The sequence below is a fragment of the Pongo pygmaeus genome, chromosome 3 (genome assembly GCF_028885625.2).
Source record: "Pongo pygmaeus isolate AG05252 chromosome 3, NHGRI_mPonPyg2-v2.0_pri, whole genome shotgun sequence".
NCBI lineage: Eukaryota > Metazoa > Chordata > Mammalia > Primates > Hominidae > Pongo > Pongo pygmaeus.
Genome location: NC_072376.2, coordinates 47848310 through 47863132, shown reverse-complemented (window position 1 = coordinate 47863132; position 14823 = coordinate 47848310). Strand labels below are relative to the sequence as shown.

The window sequence follows — 14823 nt, the reverse complement described above, 5'->3', positions numbered from 1 at the left end:
AGAAAAACAAAAACAAAACTAATCATGCATCCATCTTTTACTATCTGAGTATTTCATAAAACAGACTGAGAGAAATACAAGAAGAAATAAACAATGTTCTTCCTACATTTCTGCCCACACTGGCATGCTACATTAAATGTTATAAAGAGCCACAGACACATTTTGTCAGCTTTGTGAATGCTATTAAACAAAAGAGCATAAAAGCAATTTAAACCTAAAATGCCAAGTAGTTTTACATAATAAGGGAAATGAATACATTTACTCAGCACTTACTGTTAGCCAGAAAACATGCTAGGCTCTTTCACATAACACTTAACCCTGAAAATTACCTTTCAAGGTTCATCATTCTTATGAGACAACTGAGCTCACACAAGTCAAATAATGCAGTGACAGAGCAATTAAGGGCTAGAGTGAGAACAAGGTCTCTGTAGTTCTCCACTTGTATCTTTCTACCACACCAGTTTCCCCAAAGAGTGGAATGTGAGATGACTTTATACAATACCAGACATGTTATATTTTAATAGTTATTTAACTTGTATTAGAAAAAACCTTATCATATGAAATTCATTATTTCATGGATATTATTCTTTAGGATGAGGCTAAATAAAAACAAGATTTTTTAAAAAGCTAATAAGTAAATGATAGAACAGGGTTATGTGAACATGGGAAAAACTCTCATGATGGTATGAACAATGAGATTTGAAAAATACTCCAAAGAATTGCTTCCTAAAAACACACTGCTCAACATTTATGGTTTTTGACTAAAGAAAGCAAAGAGATGAATTTACAAGCAAAATTATAGACATACCTGACATAGTTTGATCAAGTTTGTGGATAAGAGATTTTTTAGCACACTCAACATCAGGACTTGGGTAATCCAAAACTTGCCTGCACCAAACTAATGGACTAACCGATTTCTGCATTGGTGTAAGTTTTTTCTTTGGTGATGAATACAGCCTAGAAGAAGACAACAAAAAACAGAAAATTCCTTATTAAGCACAAGGTTATATAAAACAGGGATCCTTTTGGATCGATTTAAATAGGGGAGAAGGGAGTAAATGTCATGGAGTATATTTTAAATCACCCACATTTACTTACTGTACAGGAAGAAAATTATAGTAAAACAATCAATATAAATCCAAATTCCAAGTATTAAGTGAACCCAAATGAGGTATTCCTAAAGTAGGTGTTTTACTAAGACTATGAGAAAACACCTGTCTTTCCAACAGTTTATTCTGTTTTCAACACTACTTGACTAACTCCCTAATATAGCCAGATTATTAAATCTAGCTAGGAAGCAGAAGGAGCTAAATTCCTTGCTCTCCACCTATTTCCCTTCCCACCACATACACAAATATCTACCATTAGTGATTCATTCCTTTTAGTTAAGCAGTATCCAATTTGTAGTCCTCTTTTCAAATGACAGTGTGTTGGAGAAAAGCAATACTTTAACCCCAAATAACTAAATGTGAATCAATTACTAAATTGCTTCAGTTTCAGAAAAGGACCAAGAGACAGTATTTTATAAGCTAACGGGGAAAGTATACAGAAGGGAAAAGTTGAGCAGAAGATACGGAGGCATGTACATAAATTTCCTACTTCATGTTTCTCAGATTAATCCAGATTATGTCAGTTACTATTAATTTATTTCAAGTGTGACTCCATATGAAAAATGCAAATAGCTATTGATTTCTAACCAGGGTGATTTTCAAATAAGACACTTTAAATGGAATTTATGAAGCAAACAAAATTAGGCTTTGATACTGTATATCTAGTGAAAGGTTTCAATAAGGAGTTAATAATTTCACATTTACATTAATCAAGTTAGTGTAATAACATGAAGTGTTGTTTCACTGTAAATATTTAAATAAATATGTATCTACAGAACTACAATAGACAAACTACTTTTAGTGGCAACAGTACCTTTTCCATCACTTGTCTCTTTTCCCCATCTATAACTTAGGTCTGTCACTCATATGCATTATTTAGTTTTGATCAAGGTCATCAACGCTAACTAATGGGGTAGATGACCATTTCTTTAGTCTACAATCCAAATTCATTTGGATAAAAATAGTGAAATAAAATCTTAATTTATGGAATAACTATCAATTCAAAATGAAATCAATGGGGTTCATTCTCTTTCCAATTTAAATACTGCAAAGATTCCTTAACAAAAATCTCTACCTCGGCAATTACACTTTAAAAATTGTGGTAAATATTACATACTGATATCCTATGTCAGCAAACGTTTAGCAAGGCAAACCTCTACAGATGAATAATAACAATAAAACCATTTTATATTATCACTACTCTTTCAATATATATATTTTTCCTACACTGACTGGTTTTACATAATTTACCCACATGGCTCACATGTACTAAGTACATAGTTCCCTTACTGCTGGCCATAAAACTCATTTTTAAAAAGTGCAAAGCAGGGCCGGGTGCGGTGGCTCATGCCTGTAATCCCAGCACTTTGGTAGGCCGAGGCGGGTGGATCACCTGAGGTCAGGAGTTCAAGACCAGCCTGGCCAACATCTCTACTAAAAATACAAACCCCATCTCTACTAAAAATAGAAAAAATTAGCCGGGTGTGGTGGTGGGCACCCATAATCCCAGCTACTTGGGAGGCTGAGGCACAAGAATTGCTTGAACCTGGGAGGTGGAGGTTGCAGTGTGCCAAGATCACAATCACACCACTGCAGTCCAGCCTGGACAACAGAGCAACACTGTCAAAAAAAAAAAAAAAAAAAAAAAAGCCTCAAAAACATTATGTTCAGTGAATGCATACTGACACATAAGAATCCATTTATATGAAATGTCTAGAAAAGCATATGGAGCAGAAAAGAGATTTGTGGTTGCCTAGGGCTGGAGGTAGGAATGGGAATGAGGTTTCTTTTTAGGGTGATATAGATGTTCTAAAATTATATGATAGTGATAATTATGGTAATGGTTTGATCATTGTAAATATACTAAATTCACTAACATATAATGACTTTTATGGTATGTTGATTATAAGCTATGAATAAATTTTATGGTATATAAATTATATCTTGATAAAGCTGTTTTTAAAAGGTTGCAATGTGCTTTGGCATCTTTAAAAATACAGAAACTACTACAAACTAAATGAATATAATAATAATTCAAAACCAACTAAAACATCACAACTGCCCCCCCATCCCTCATTTCTTTCCTGTTGTTAATAACATTATAATTCTTTCAGTTATAAAGACTAAAAACTTGTAATTTAGGATTGCTCCATCTTATTTTCTACCCTTATCAATAATCTGTCACCAAGACTTGCTGAGCCTACCTTTATAAACTATTTTTTTCTCCCATTCCTGTACTTGCTCCCTTAATTGGGAATACAGAACACTCCTTCCTTCCATTAGCAGATTAAAGCAACCTGTCCATACTTATTCATAGTTATGAAAAGGGAGACAATGATTCAGTAAGCCCTGGGTACACCAACTTTCTATATCACTCTATCCTCTTATTTCAGTGTCCCTATGTATTACTACCTGAAGTCTAGAAACAAAGGGCGTTGGCCCATATGATATTGGCACAAAATTCCTTGGTCAGGTAACCTTTGATTGAGGTTTCAAAGTACATACTTCTAAACCTGCCAGAGGACACATGAGCTGAGCTGTACCACATAACTGAATTCACCTTTAGCAGGAGAGAGTTGTTTAAGTCTCTCAATTTAAAAGGAAATCCTAAGTAAACTCTCATTACAAATAAACCTATTTGTAATAACAATATATATATTCTTTGCTCATTTCTTACAAACACATGGACTTATTCAAAATAACTATTTTTCCCACTAAAAACATTTTTTTCATTTTGACACTTTAGAATTTCTTAAATCACAGGATATGATTTAATCAAGAGGGACACAATTCTGATGAACACAGCAAGTTTATTTACAGTTAATGCAACCTAAAACAGGTTGAGATTTAACAAGTTTTTACTTGCTTAAAAAAACAAACATTACTTCATTATCCTATTACTACTAAAATTAAGTCATGGAGGCCCAACGGGGAGCTGAGCCTCCAACCTGGCAAAACAAGGAACTGGGACATCCTATTCAAATGCAGATAGACTGGATTAAAAAATAAGACACAACGAAACGTTGTCTACAAAAGAAACATCTTAGATTCAAATTCATAAATAGGTTGAAAGTAAAAGAATGGGAAAAAATAAGACCATGAAAAACTAACTACAAAAACTGGAGTGGCAATTATTAGACAACAGACTTTAAGATACAAAAAATTACTAGACACAAAAAATTACTGGAAACTAAAAGGAAGATATAACATTATAAATTTAAACATACCTAACAACAGTAATAGAACTGAAAAGAAAAACAATTCAGAAATTTTGTTTTGGGGTTTCAATAGCCGACTCTTAATAACTGAAAAAAGAACTACATGGAGAATCAGAAAAAATACAGAAGACTTCAGCAACATTATCAACCAACTTTACTTAACCATTTATGGGACACTCCATCCAACAGTAACAGAAAACACACTCTTTTTAATTGCACGTGGAACATTCTCTGGGATAAACCATGGGCTAGGACATAAAACAAGTCTTACTGAATTTTTAAAAACTGAAATTATTTAAAGTATGGTTTCTGACCACAATGGAAGTAAATTAGAAATCAGCAACAGAAAGCAATTTAGCAAATTCCAAATATTTGGAAATTAAACAACATACTTATAAATAACAAAGGTCAAATAATGTATCACAAGGGAAATCAGAAACTATTGTGAACTGAATAAAAACAAACACAACATACCAATATTTATGTGATGACGCTAAAAAAGTGCTTAGAGAAAAATTTGTAATTTCAAACACTTATATTAGGAAAGAAAAGAGGTCTAAAATCAATAATCTAAGCTTGAAAAATTAGAACAAGAGCAAATTAAACCCAAAGTAGGCTGGGCACGGTGGCTCATGCCTGTAATCCCAGTACTTTGGGAGGCCGAGGCTGGTGGATCACCTGAGGTCGGGAGTTCAAGATCAGCCTGGCCAATGTGGCAAAACCCCATCTCTACTAAAAAATACAAAAATTAGCGGAGTGTGGCAGCGGGCACCTGTAATCCCAGCTACTCGGAAGACTGAGGCAGGCAGAATTGTTTGAACCCGGGAGGTCGAGGTTGCAGTGAGCCAAGATCCCGCCACTGCACTCCAGCCTGGGCAACAGAGCAAGATTCCGTCTCAAAAAATAAAAATAAATAAATAAATAAATAAACCCAAAGTAGCCAGAAGGAAATTATAAAGATTAAAGTAGAAATCAGTGAAATAGAAAACAGAAAAGTATAGGGGGAAAAAGTGCTTTTCTTTTCTTTTTTTTTTTTTGAGATGGAGTCTTGCTCTGTTGCGATCTCGGCTCACTGCAACCTCCACTTCCCAGGTTCAAGCTGTTCTCCTCCCTCAGCCTCCCGAGTAGCTGGGATTACAGGTGCCCGCCACCACGCCTAACTAGTTTTTTGTATTTTTAGTAGAGACGGAGTTTCACCATGTTGGCTAGGCTGGTCACAAACTCCTGACTTCAAGTGATTCGTCTGCCTCAGCCGGGATCCCAAAGTACGGGGATTACAGGCATGAGCCACTGCACCAGGCCTATTTTTTTTAAGGACAGAAAAAGGATAAATTTTTAAGTGAGACTGACCTAGGAAAAAAGAAATATAACTTACCAAAAACAAATAAAAGAGAGGACATCGCCACAAACACTACTGACATTAAAAGGAATATAAGCGAATATTATGAACAACCTAATGCCAATAAAATAGATAAAACAGATTAATTCCTAGGAAACATAAATTACCAAAAAAAAACCTCTAAAAACTCAAGAAAGAGAACCTGAATAGACTTATAAGAGACTGAATTAGAAAGTTAAAAACCAGCCTGGCATGGTGGCTCACACCTATAATCCCAGCACTTTGGGAGGCTGAGGCGGGCGGATCACAAGGTTAGTAGATCGAGACCATCCTGGCTAACACAGTGAAACCCTGTTTCTACCAAAAAAAACAATGTAGCCGGGCCTGGTGGCACGTGCCTGTAGCCCCAGCTACTTGGGAGGCTGAGGCAGGAGAATCGCTTGAACCTAGGAGGCAGAGGTTGTAGTGACCCAAGACTGAGCCACTGCACTCCAGCCTGGGCGACAGAACAAGACTCAGTCAAAAAAAAAAAAAAAGAAAGAGAAAGAAAGAAATTTAAAAACCTTCCCAGAAAGAAAAGTTCAAGTCCACATGTTTTCACATATTAATTCTATCAAATATTAAGGAAATAATGCCAATACCAATCCTACACAAACTCTTTCAGAAAAACAGACTTAATGGTAAAAGACCAAATAGTTTCTCCTAAGACTGGGAACAAGGTAAAGATGTACACTCTCATACTTTTATTAAATAATATACAGTACAATAAGGCAAGAAAAAAAAAAACTAAAGGCATCCTGATTGAAAAGAAAGAAGTAAAACATGTTTAATCGCAGACATGATCCTGCATATAGAAAATCCATTGTAAAACTCTTAAAAAGAAATAAGATAATAAATGTGTTCTGCAAGGTCACAAGACACAAGATCAATAAGCAAAAAAATTGTATTTCTAAACACTATCAATAAACAACCTGAATATGAAATAGATATAACAATTTCATTCACAACAGCATCAAAAGGAATAAAATACTCAAGAATAAATTTAACATATGAAATGCAAGATGTACACTGCAAACTACAAAACATTGCTAAGAGAAATTAAAAGAAGACATATGAAAAGATATACCATGTTTATAGATCTGAACACAAGACTGACAAGATGTTAACTCCACCAAACTGACCTTTAGAATCAACATATCCCTAGAAAACCTCAGCAGGCATTTTTAACAGAAATTGACAAGCTGATCCTAAAATTTACATAAAAATGCAAAGGCCAAAGAATGGATAAAACAATTTTGGAAAAAAAAATCTTTTTAATTTTGCAAATCTCTGGACTTGCCTGCTCTTCAAATTCATCTTGTACACTGCAGCCAGTGTTTTCTAAAACACAAATCTGACTTTATTAGTATTCTTTTGCTAAAAATTCTGTGCCAGTTTCCCTCTGCCCTCAAGATGGAGTTTTTTTCTAAAAATTATCCCCACAGCTCTTGAGACCTAACCAATGATTTAACTGTTATAGTTCTTCTTTAGCTTCATTTCTCACCTTCCTCCACCACACATTTAAATAGCAGCCATATGGAATTAATTTCTATTCCTGGAAAGCTCAACACTTTTGCTTCTAGGTCATTTGTGCATGTTGTTCCCCTTGCAACAAGTTTCATTCCACTTTTTTGCTTACCTCACCCTCCCCTGCTCAACTTCACCCAGCTCTTCTCTATTTTCTACTGGGGATCAGCTTAAATTTCAATTCTTCAGGAAAACCTTCCTGGAACATCTCTAGTAAGATCGTATTAAGTATCTCCACTATGTACAACATTGATGCAAAATGTTTTAAGAAAGTATCTTTGTAGACATTTAGATTGCCCTGTCAAAAAGGAAATTCTATCCCTTACGCCCATTCTAATAAGAGACTATATTTTATTCATTTTTGTCCTGTTTGAATTTTTTGAGTTGGTATTTGCAGTTTGAAAAGACATTTAAAAATGTGTTGGAGGCAATAAAAATGCTACACATGAACTTCAAACATTATGCTAAGTAAAAGAAGCCAGTCACAAAACATCGCAGATTGTATGATACCATTGATATGGAATGTCTAGAATAGGCAAATCTGAGACAAGTTGATCAGTGGTTGCCTGGGGATAGATGAGGGGGTGGAGAGAAGGAATGGGAAATGACTACTAACGAGTACAGGTTTCTTTTCGGTATGCTGAAAATACTCTAAAACTAAATTATGGTGATGGTTGTACAATTCTGTGAATACATTAAAAACTACTGAACACTGAAAACCACAGTACACTTTATTTCTTATTTTTTATCTATTTATGTTTTTTTTAACTTTTTTTGGAGACAGAGTCTCACTTCATCACCCAAGCTAGAGTGTAGTGGTGCAATCTCAGCTCACAGCAACCTCCGTCTGCCAGGTTCAAGTGATTCTCATGCCTCAGGCTCCCGAGTAGCTGGAATTACAAGCGTGTACACCACCAAGCCGGCTAATGTTTGTATTTTTGGTAGAGACCAGGTTTTCCCAAGTTGGCAGGCTGGTCTCAAACTCCTGACCTCAAGTAATCCACCCACTTCAGCCTCCCAAAGTGCTGGGATTACAAGCATGAGCCACCATGCCCAGCCCACGGTACACTTTAAACATGTGCATTTTATGGTATATAAATAACATCTTGATAAAGCTGTTAAAATGTGATAGGAATAAATTGGCCTTTCAAAATGCCACTTTTTCCTTTAGAACAATCATTACAAGGGAACTAACCACTATCTTTTCTTTTTTTGAGACGGAGTCTCGCTCTGTCACCCAGGCTGGAATACAATGGCGCAATCTCAGCTCACTGCAACCTCCGCCTCCCAGGTTCAAGCGATTCTCCTGCCTCAGCCTCCTGAGTAGCTGCGATTATAGTCGCGCACTACCATGCTCAGTTAATTTTTGTATTTTTAGTAGAGACGGGGTTTCACCATGTTGGTCAGGCTGGTCTCGAACTCCTGACCTCGTGATCCACTCGCCTCAGCCTCTCAAAGTGCTGGGATTACAGGCGTAAGCCACCGTGCCCGGCCTAACCACTATTAAATACAATTTAAGTATACTGTTAAATACTGAGTTATTAGAAATGTAATTAAGAATAAAGTAATATAAAGCTTACAATAAGAAGTCATATTTTGGCCCATATGTCACACATACCTGTATAATATGGTGATTAAAGACAACTAAGAATATAACTATTTTTTTAAGTGTAATAACTTTCAGTAATACGAAAATGTACAAATACAAAAAATGATAATAACCTCCCTTTCTCTACCAAAATTACACTCCAAAATTATTTACAATTTGGAGTATGTCTCTCCAGACTTTTCTTCACATTGTTAATATACTTCTTCACATAGTAGACATATATTAATAAGTAAATAATGGGGAGAGGAAAGGAGACAAGAGTTACTTTGCTGAATCTGTGGTAACCGCAGTAATCCTTTTCATATTGTAGCCAGCTGAAAGTAGGCTACTGAAGCCAAGGACAAAAATGATTTAAATTTAAGATAAAAATAAAAGTTATATTAAAAGCATTATTGAAATAAATTTCTTTAGATGCAAATTTTTTACAGGCTGAGGAAAATAATCAGATTTTTACTACCCCTAAATCATCCCCCTCTACCTATTCACTGAGTAAGGTACATTCAATGCAAAAGAACAGACACTGTTTTCACAACGTTCAATGCACAATCCCCAACACAGACACTTATACATGTTCAAATATTTGGATCTGAATTCACACTGAATAAAAAAGCAATATGAAAAGAGATAAAGGAAGATACCAAAGTAATTTAAAGTGGCCACTTTGAGACTGTAATTTTGTTTCCATTTTAATAATTCTATCATAAAAAAACTTTAATTAATAAAAGTTTATCTTATTATCTTTAGGCTGGGCGTGGTGGCTCACGCCTGTAATCCCAGCACTTTGGGAGGCTGAGGCAGGCGGATCACCCGAGGTCAGGAGTTCAAGACCAGCCTGGCCAACAGGGTGAAAATCCATCTCTACTAAAAATACAAAAATCAGCCAAGCATGGCTGCGGGAGCCTGTAATCCCAGCTACTCAGGAGGCTGAGGCAGGAGAATCGCTTGAACCTGGGAGGAGGAGGTTGTAGTGAGCTGAGATCACACCACTGCACTCCAGCCTGGACGACAAGAGCGAAACTCCATCCCAAAAAAAAATTTTTAAAAATTAAAAAAATACAAGTATCTTTGGTTTTACTCACAAGCAAATATAATTTAATAATTCTAAACCATTAGGATACATTGCTTATAATGCTTTAACAAGCTCTGTTGGGCCGGGCGCAGTGGCTCACGCTTGTAATCCCAGCACTTTGGGAGACTGAGGCGGGTGGATCACCTGAGGTCAGGAGTTCGAGACCAGCCTCAACATGGAGAAACCCCGTCTCTACTAAAAATACAAAATTAGTCGGGCATGGTGCATGCCTGTAATCTCAGCTACTCGGGAGGCTGAGGTAGGAGAATTGCTTGAACCTGGGAGGCGGAGGTTGCGGTGAGCCGAGATCGCGCCATTGCACTCCAGCCTGGGCAACAAGAGTGAAACTCCATCTCAAAAAAAAAGCTTTGTTAGTCAATGTAACAGTAATTATTATAATTTATACTGTATCAAATGCTCATTACATGTCAGGCATTGCTTCAGTGTTTTAAATATAGTAACTCTTTCAATCTTCATTACAAAATTATAAGATAGGCATTATTACAATCTGCATTCTACAGATGAGGTCACTGAGACAAGTGAGGTAAGTAACTTGTCCAAGGTGGCACAGCTATTAAATGGCAAAACCAAAATTGCTCCAGAAGCAGTACTCTTAAATATTATACTTTACTGCCTAACAGCATTGCTAAAAAAGAATATAAAAGATTCTTAAGTTAAAGACTTTAATAGGGCCAGGCGTGGTGGCTCACACCTGTAATCCCAATACTGTGGAAGGCTGAGGTGGGAGGATCACTTGAGGCCGGGAGTTCAAGACCAACTTGGGCAACATAGTGAGACACTGTCTCTACAAAAGTTTTTTAAAAACATCAGTGGGGCCGGGTGCGGTGGCTCACGCCTGTAATCCCAGCACTTTGGGAGGCCGAGTCGGGCGGAACACCTGAGGTTGGGAGTATGAGACCAGCCTGACCAACATGGAGAAACCCCGTCTCTACTAAAAATGCAAAATTAGCCGGGCGTGGTGGTGCATGCCTGTAGTCCCAGCTACTCAGGTGGCTGAGGCAGGAGAATCACCTGAACCCAGGAAGTGGAAGTGGAGGCTGCGGTGAGTCGAGATCATGCCATTGCACTCCAACCTGGGCAACAAGCACAAAACTCCGTCTCGGGGAGAAAAAAAAAAAAAAAAAAAAATCAGCCAAGCACGGTGGCAGGTGCCTACAGTCCCAGCTACTTGGGAGGCTGAGGTGGGAGGACTGCTTTAGCCCAGGAGTGCAAGGCTGCAGTGAGCTATGACTGTGCCACTGCGCTCCAGCCTGGGCAACAGAGAGAAACCCTGTCTCTTGAAACCGGAGAAAAAAAAAAAAAAGACTTCAATATAATCATTTTAACAGCCACAATGTTCCCTGCTCTCTTAAGCCTTACCAACTATAAAATATAAGGTTTCAATCAATCCCACCTACTACTACAACCAAAAATCACAATTAAGTTGAAGAAAAACATATTCAGTTCAAATATATAGTGCCTTTTTGAACTTCTAGATTGTTCATAGTGCTATCTTATTATTATATTTGGCCCATCAGCTAACTAAAAGACATATAATACTATATTTTTATAAATATATATAATATTTCTTCTGGTTTTTAGAGGAATATTAAAAATATTATCAATAATAATTATTAGCAAGCCAAACTCATTAATAAACTTTTAGAACAGAGCTATTTTCAAGCACTGAAGTGACATTAGTTGCAGGGTAGAATATATGTGTATATAAACAGTATGTGTGGCAGAACACAAAACAACACGGTGAACCCAAAAAACAGTGCAAAGCAAGCAGAGTAAACTGAAGAAAACCTTTTAAAATATTTCAAATTTTTAGAAATAGCTATTATGATTCCATTTTCATTTCATGACTCACTTTATTCCCATTCCAGTATGGCATGGTTTTTTTAATTTTAAGAGAATCAAAACACTTTTGATATTCCTTGGAGTGTCACTAAACTTGAGATTGAGAATTTAGTCTTTAAAAAACAAACTTCTAGTGCTGAGCCATAACTATGCACCTGGGAATGCCGGGAAACACTAGTTACAGTGAGACCAACCTAGACTGCATCAATCAGAAACTGAGTTGCTTCTTTTTGAGAGAAGACATCAGGAAGACAGGGAGTCTCAAACTATTCCAGACTTGCAAATTGTGGCAATAGCTGCAATACAGTCTTTATGTATACTAGTACATATTTTTTCAGCTACTAGTACAGATCTTTTCAGCTACTAGTACAGATCTTCTCAGCTACAACTGCATATACAGATAGCAATTACTAACACAAGAAGTTTTTAGTCCATAGAAAACATACATGGAGTATATGTATGGATATGTTCATACATAATATATACATATAAACATTACATACATGTGTAATCCATGCAGTTTATTTTAGAGTACTTTGCTTTTTAGTGGCTAAAACAGGATCTTAACCATAGAAACCATGTTAGTTCCTGGCTAAAACGTCATATTTTCAGCAAATGATATATTCTTCAAATCCAAGATAATAATGCATACTGCTATAATCACTTTTAATAGTTTGTCAACTTAATGATTTAGGTTTAAAAAATTAACACTTTTTCATACTGTTGATAAAGCATCTACAAATAAATTACCTTGGAAAAGATACAGGAACATAAAGTTTGAACCCACAAAACACTGATAACAAAGGTTTATTAACACAGTAAAGATTTAAAAATTGTCATCTCAGAGAATTTTCTATCTGTAGTATTCCTATAGATTCTAAAATTATTTTGAGTTATAATAAAATTAAAATATTTTACCAACTTTGTGAAAATATAAACCAGGTAAGAATGAGAAAAATATAAATATATGTAATTAGATATAATCTACATTTATATATTTATAAACATATAAAATGTGTATATTAAATACGTGTTTAACCTTAACATTGAAGTGCTAAAGAAAGTTTAACAATATTTTTATGTTACATGCCAGAGTAGGAGGTAAGAGAGACGGGTATACTGTATTCTGCTTATACAACTAAAGTTAATATTTAAGAATACCAGCCTAGACATTCTCTTCCTTTTTTCTTTTGAATTATACATAAAAACAAGAATGGGTATGTGAGGATTCCTGAACTATACTGTATTCTGAGATGGTCAGAAAGCACAAAATACACTTGGGGGGAAGAAGGAATAGTATTATTAGAATTGACATTGTCCTAAAAGAAAACCTAATCTAACTCTCCATTGTTAGAGTTTGTGATTCTGTGTATATACCCAATTTCTATATAATTTTATGACTGTCTGCACATGAGATTCTAAGCTTCTCAAGAACAGGAATAAGAATATTTCACATCATCCCTTATGCCTCCTCATCCCCAAAGAAAACTTCCTGGCACACAGTAAAAAAGGAACGCAAGGAAATAAGTACGAAGAATTCATAAAAGAGCATGGCATTTTTTTCCTGAAATATAACAATGAAAATTGTTGGCCGGGTGCAGTGGCTCACACCTGTAATCCCAGCACTTCGGGGAGCTGAGGCAGGCGGATCACGAGGTCAGGAATTAGAGACCAGCCTAGCCAACATGGCGAAACCCCATCTCTACTAAAAACACAAAAATCAGCCAGGTATGGTGGCGGTCGCCTGTAATCCCTGCAGGAGAATCGCTTGAACTCGGGAGGCGGAGGTTGCAGTGAGCTGATATGGTGCCACTGCACTCCAGCCTGGGTGACAAGAGCAAGACTCCTTCTCAAAAAAAAAAAAAAAGAAAAGAAAAGAAAAGAAAGGAAAAGAAAATTTTACATTTTTTTTCTTGGTCCTAACCATTTGGTTACCAGCTGTAGATCAACTGAATCAAATTTTTCCTATTTTAATTCATAATCATTTCATTATTTGTTCCTTTCAAAATACAGGCTGTGCGCACTGGGTCATGCCTGTAATCCCAGCACTTTGGGAGGCCGAGGTAGGCGGATCATCTGAGGTCAGGATGAGACCAGCCTGGACAACATGGTGAAACCCCATCTCTACTAAAAATACAAAAATTAGCTGGACATGGTGGTGGCTGTGTGTAATCCCAGCTACTCGGGAGGCTGAGGCAGGAGAATCGCTTGAACCCGGGCTGCAAAGGTTGCAGTGAGCTGAGATTGCTCCACCGCACTCCAGCCTGGGCAACACAGCGAGACTCAGCCTGAGGAAAAAGAAAAAAAAACAACCTATAACAATTAACGAGGATCTCTCTCCCAAGTGACAGTAATCAAATTATACCCCAATTTCTGTAAGAGCCTGTTTAACTACTCTAATCCCTTAACTTTTCCCCTTTCCCATCAGTTTTTTCTGTATCACTTAACAACAGTTTAATTACCCAAGCTAGAAGTGATGACTTGAGGGTCTGAAAATGCACATATAGTGTAAAAATGAGCTCTTCTATTCCTTCACTTTATATAGCCCAGGATCTTTTTGTTATTCTATCAACTCTTAAGATACAACTAAATACTTGTTCCCACTATTTTATTCTATGTGTATCAGATAACTTTTTTTTTAATTTGAAAGTTTTTGTTGCTGTTTTGCCATAACCAACTATTGGTTTTTGGACATACATAATTTTCTGATAATTCTAATCTTTCTCCTTGGTGTCAGTCACAGAGCTCTAAACTGCTTCTTACGGACATCCCCCTAAAAACCCTCAAAATAGCATCATCTTTTCCAATCAATAAATGAAAATTTTTGAGCCAATATTGACTGTTTTCTCTACATATTCAATTAACATATCCTATTGATTCACTAATCCTTATTAAATACATCCCTTCCTTTTCATTTCCACTGACCTTGCTCTAGTCTAGGCCCCATCTCATCAAGTATGGACTGTTACAATAATCTTAACTGTTTTCTCCATACCTAGCAGACTTTCATATTTCCAATCTATCTACACTCTACCACTTAACTCTAAAAC

At 36.3% G+C, this 14823-nt stretch overlaps 1 protein-coding gene across 2 annotated transcripts in view; it reads right to left on the bottom strand.

Annotated features, from left to right (window-relative positions):
- Positions 1 to 14823, bottom strand: part of SLAIN2 (SLAIN motif family member 2) — a 77640-nt gene that overhangs the window by 50477 nt on the left and 12340 nt on the right. For both annotated transcript variants that reach the window (XM_054484798.2, XM_054484799.2), the window contains exon 2: positions 809 to 957. In XM_054484798.2, the coding sequence (XP_054340773.1) occupies positions 809 to 957 (149 nt within the window). The remainder of the gene's footprint in view (positions 1 to 808; positions 958 to 14823) is intronic.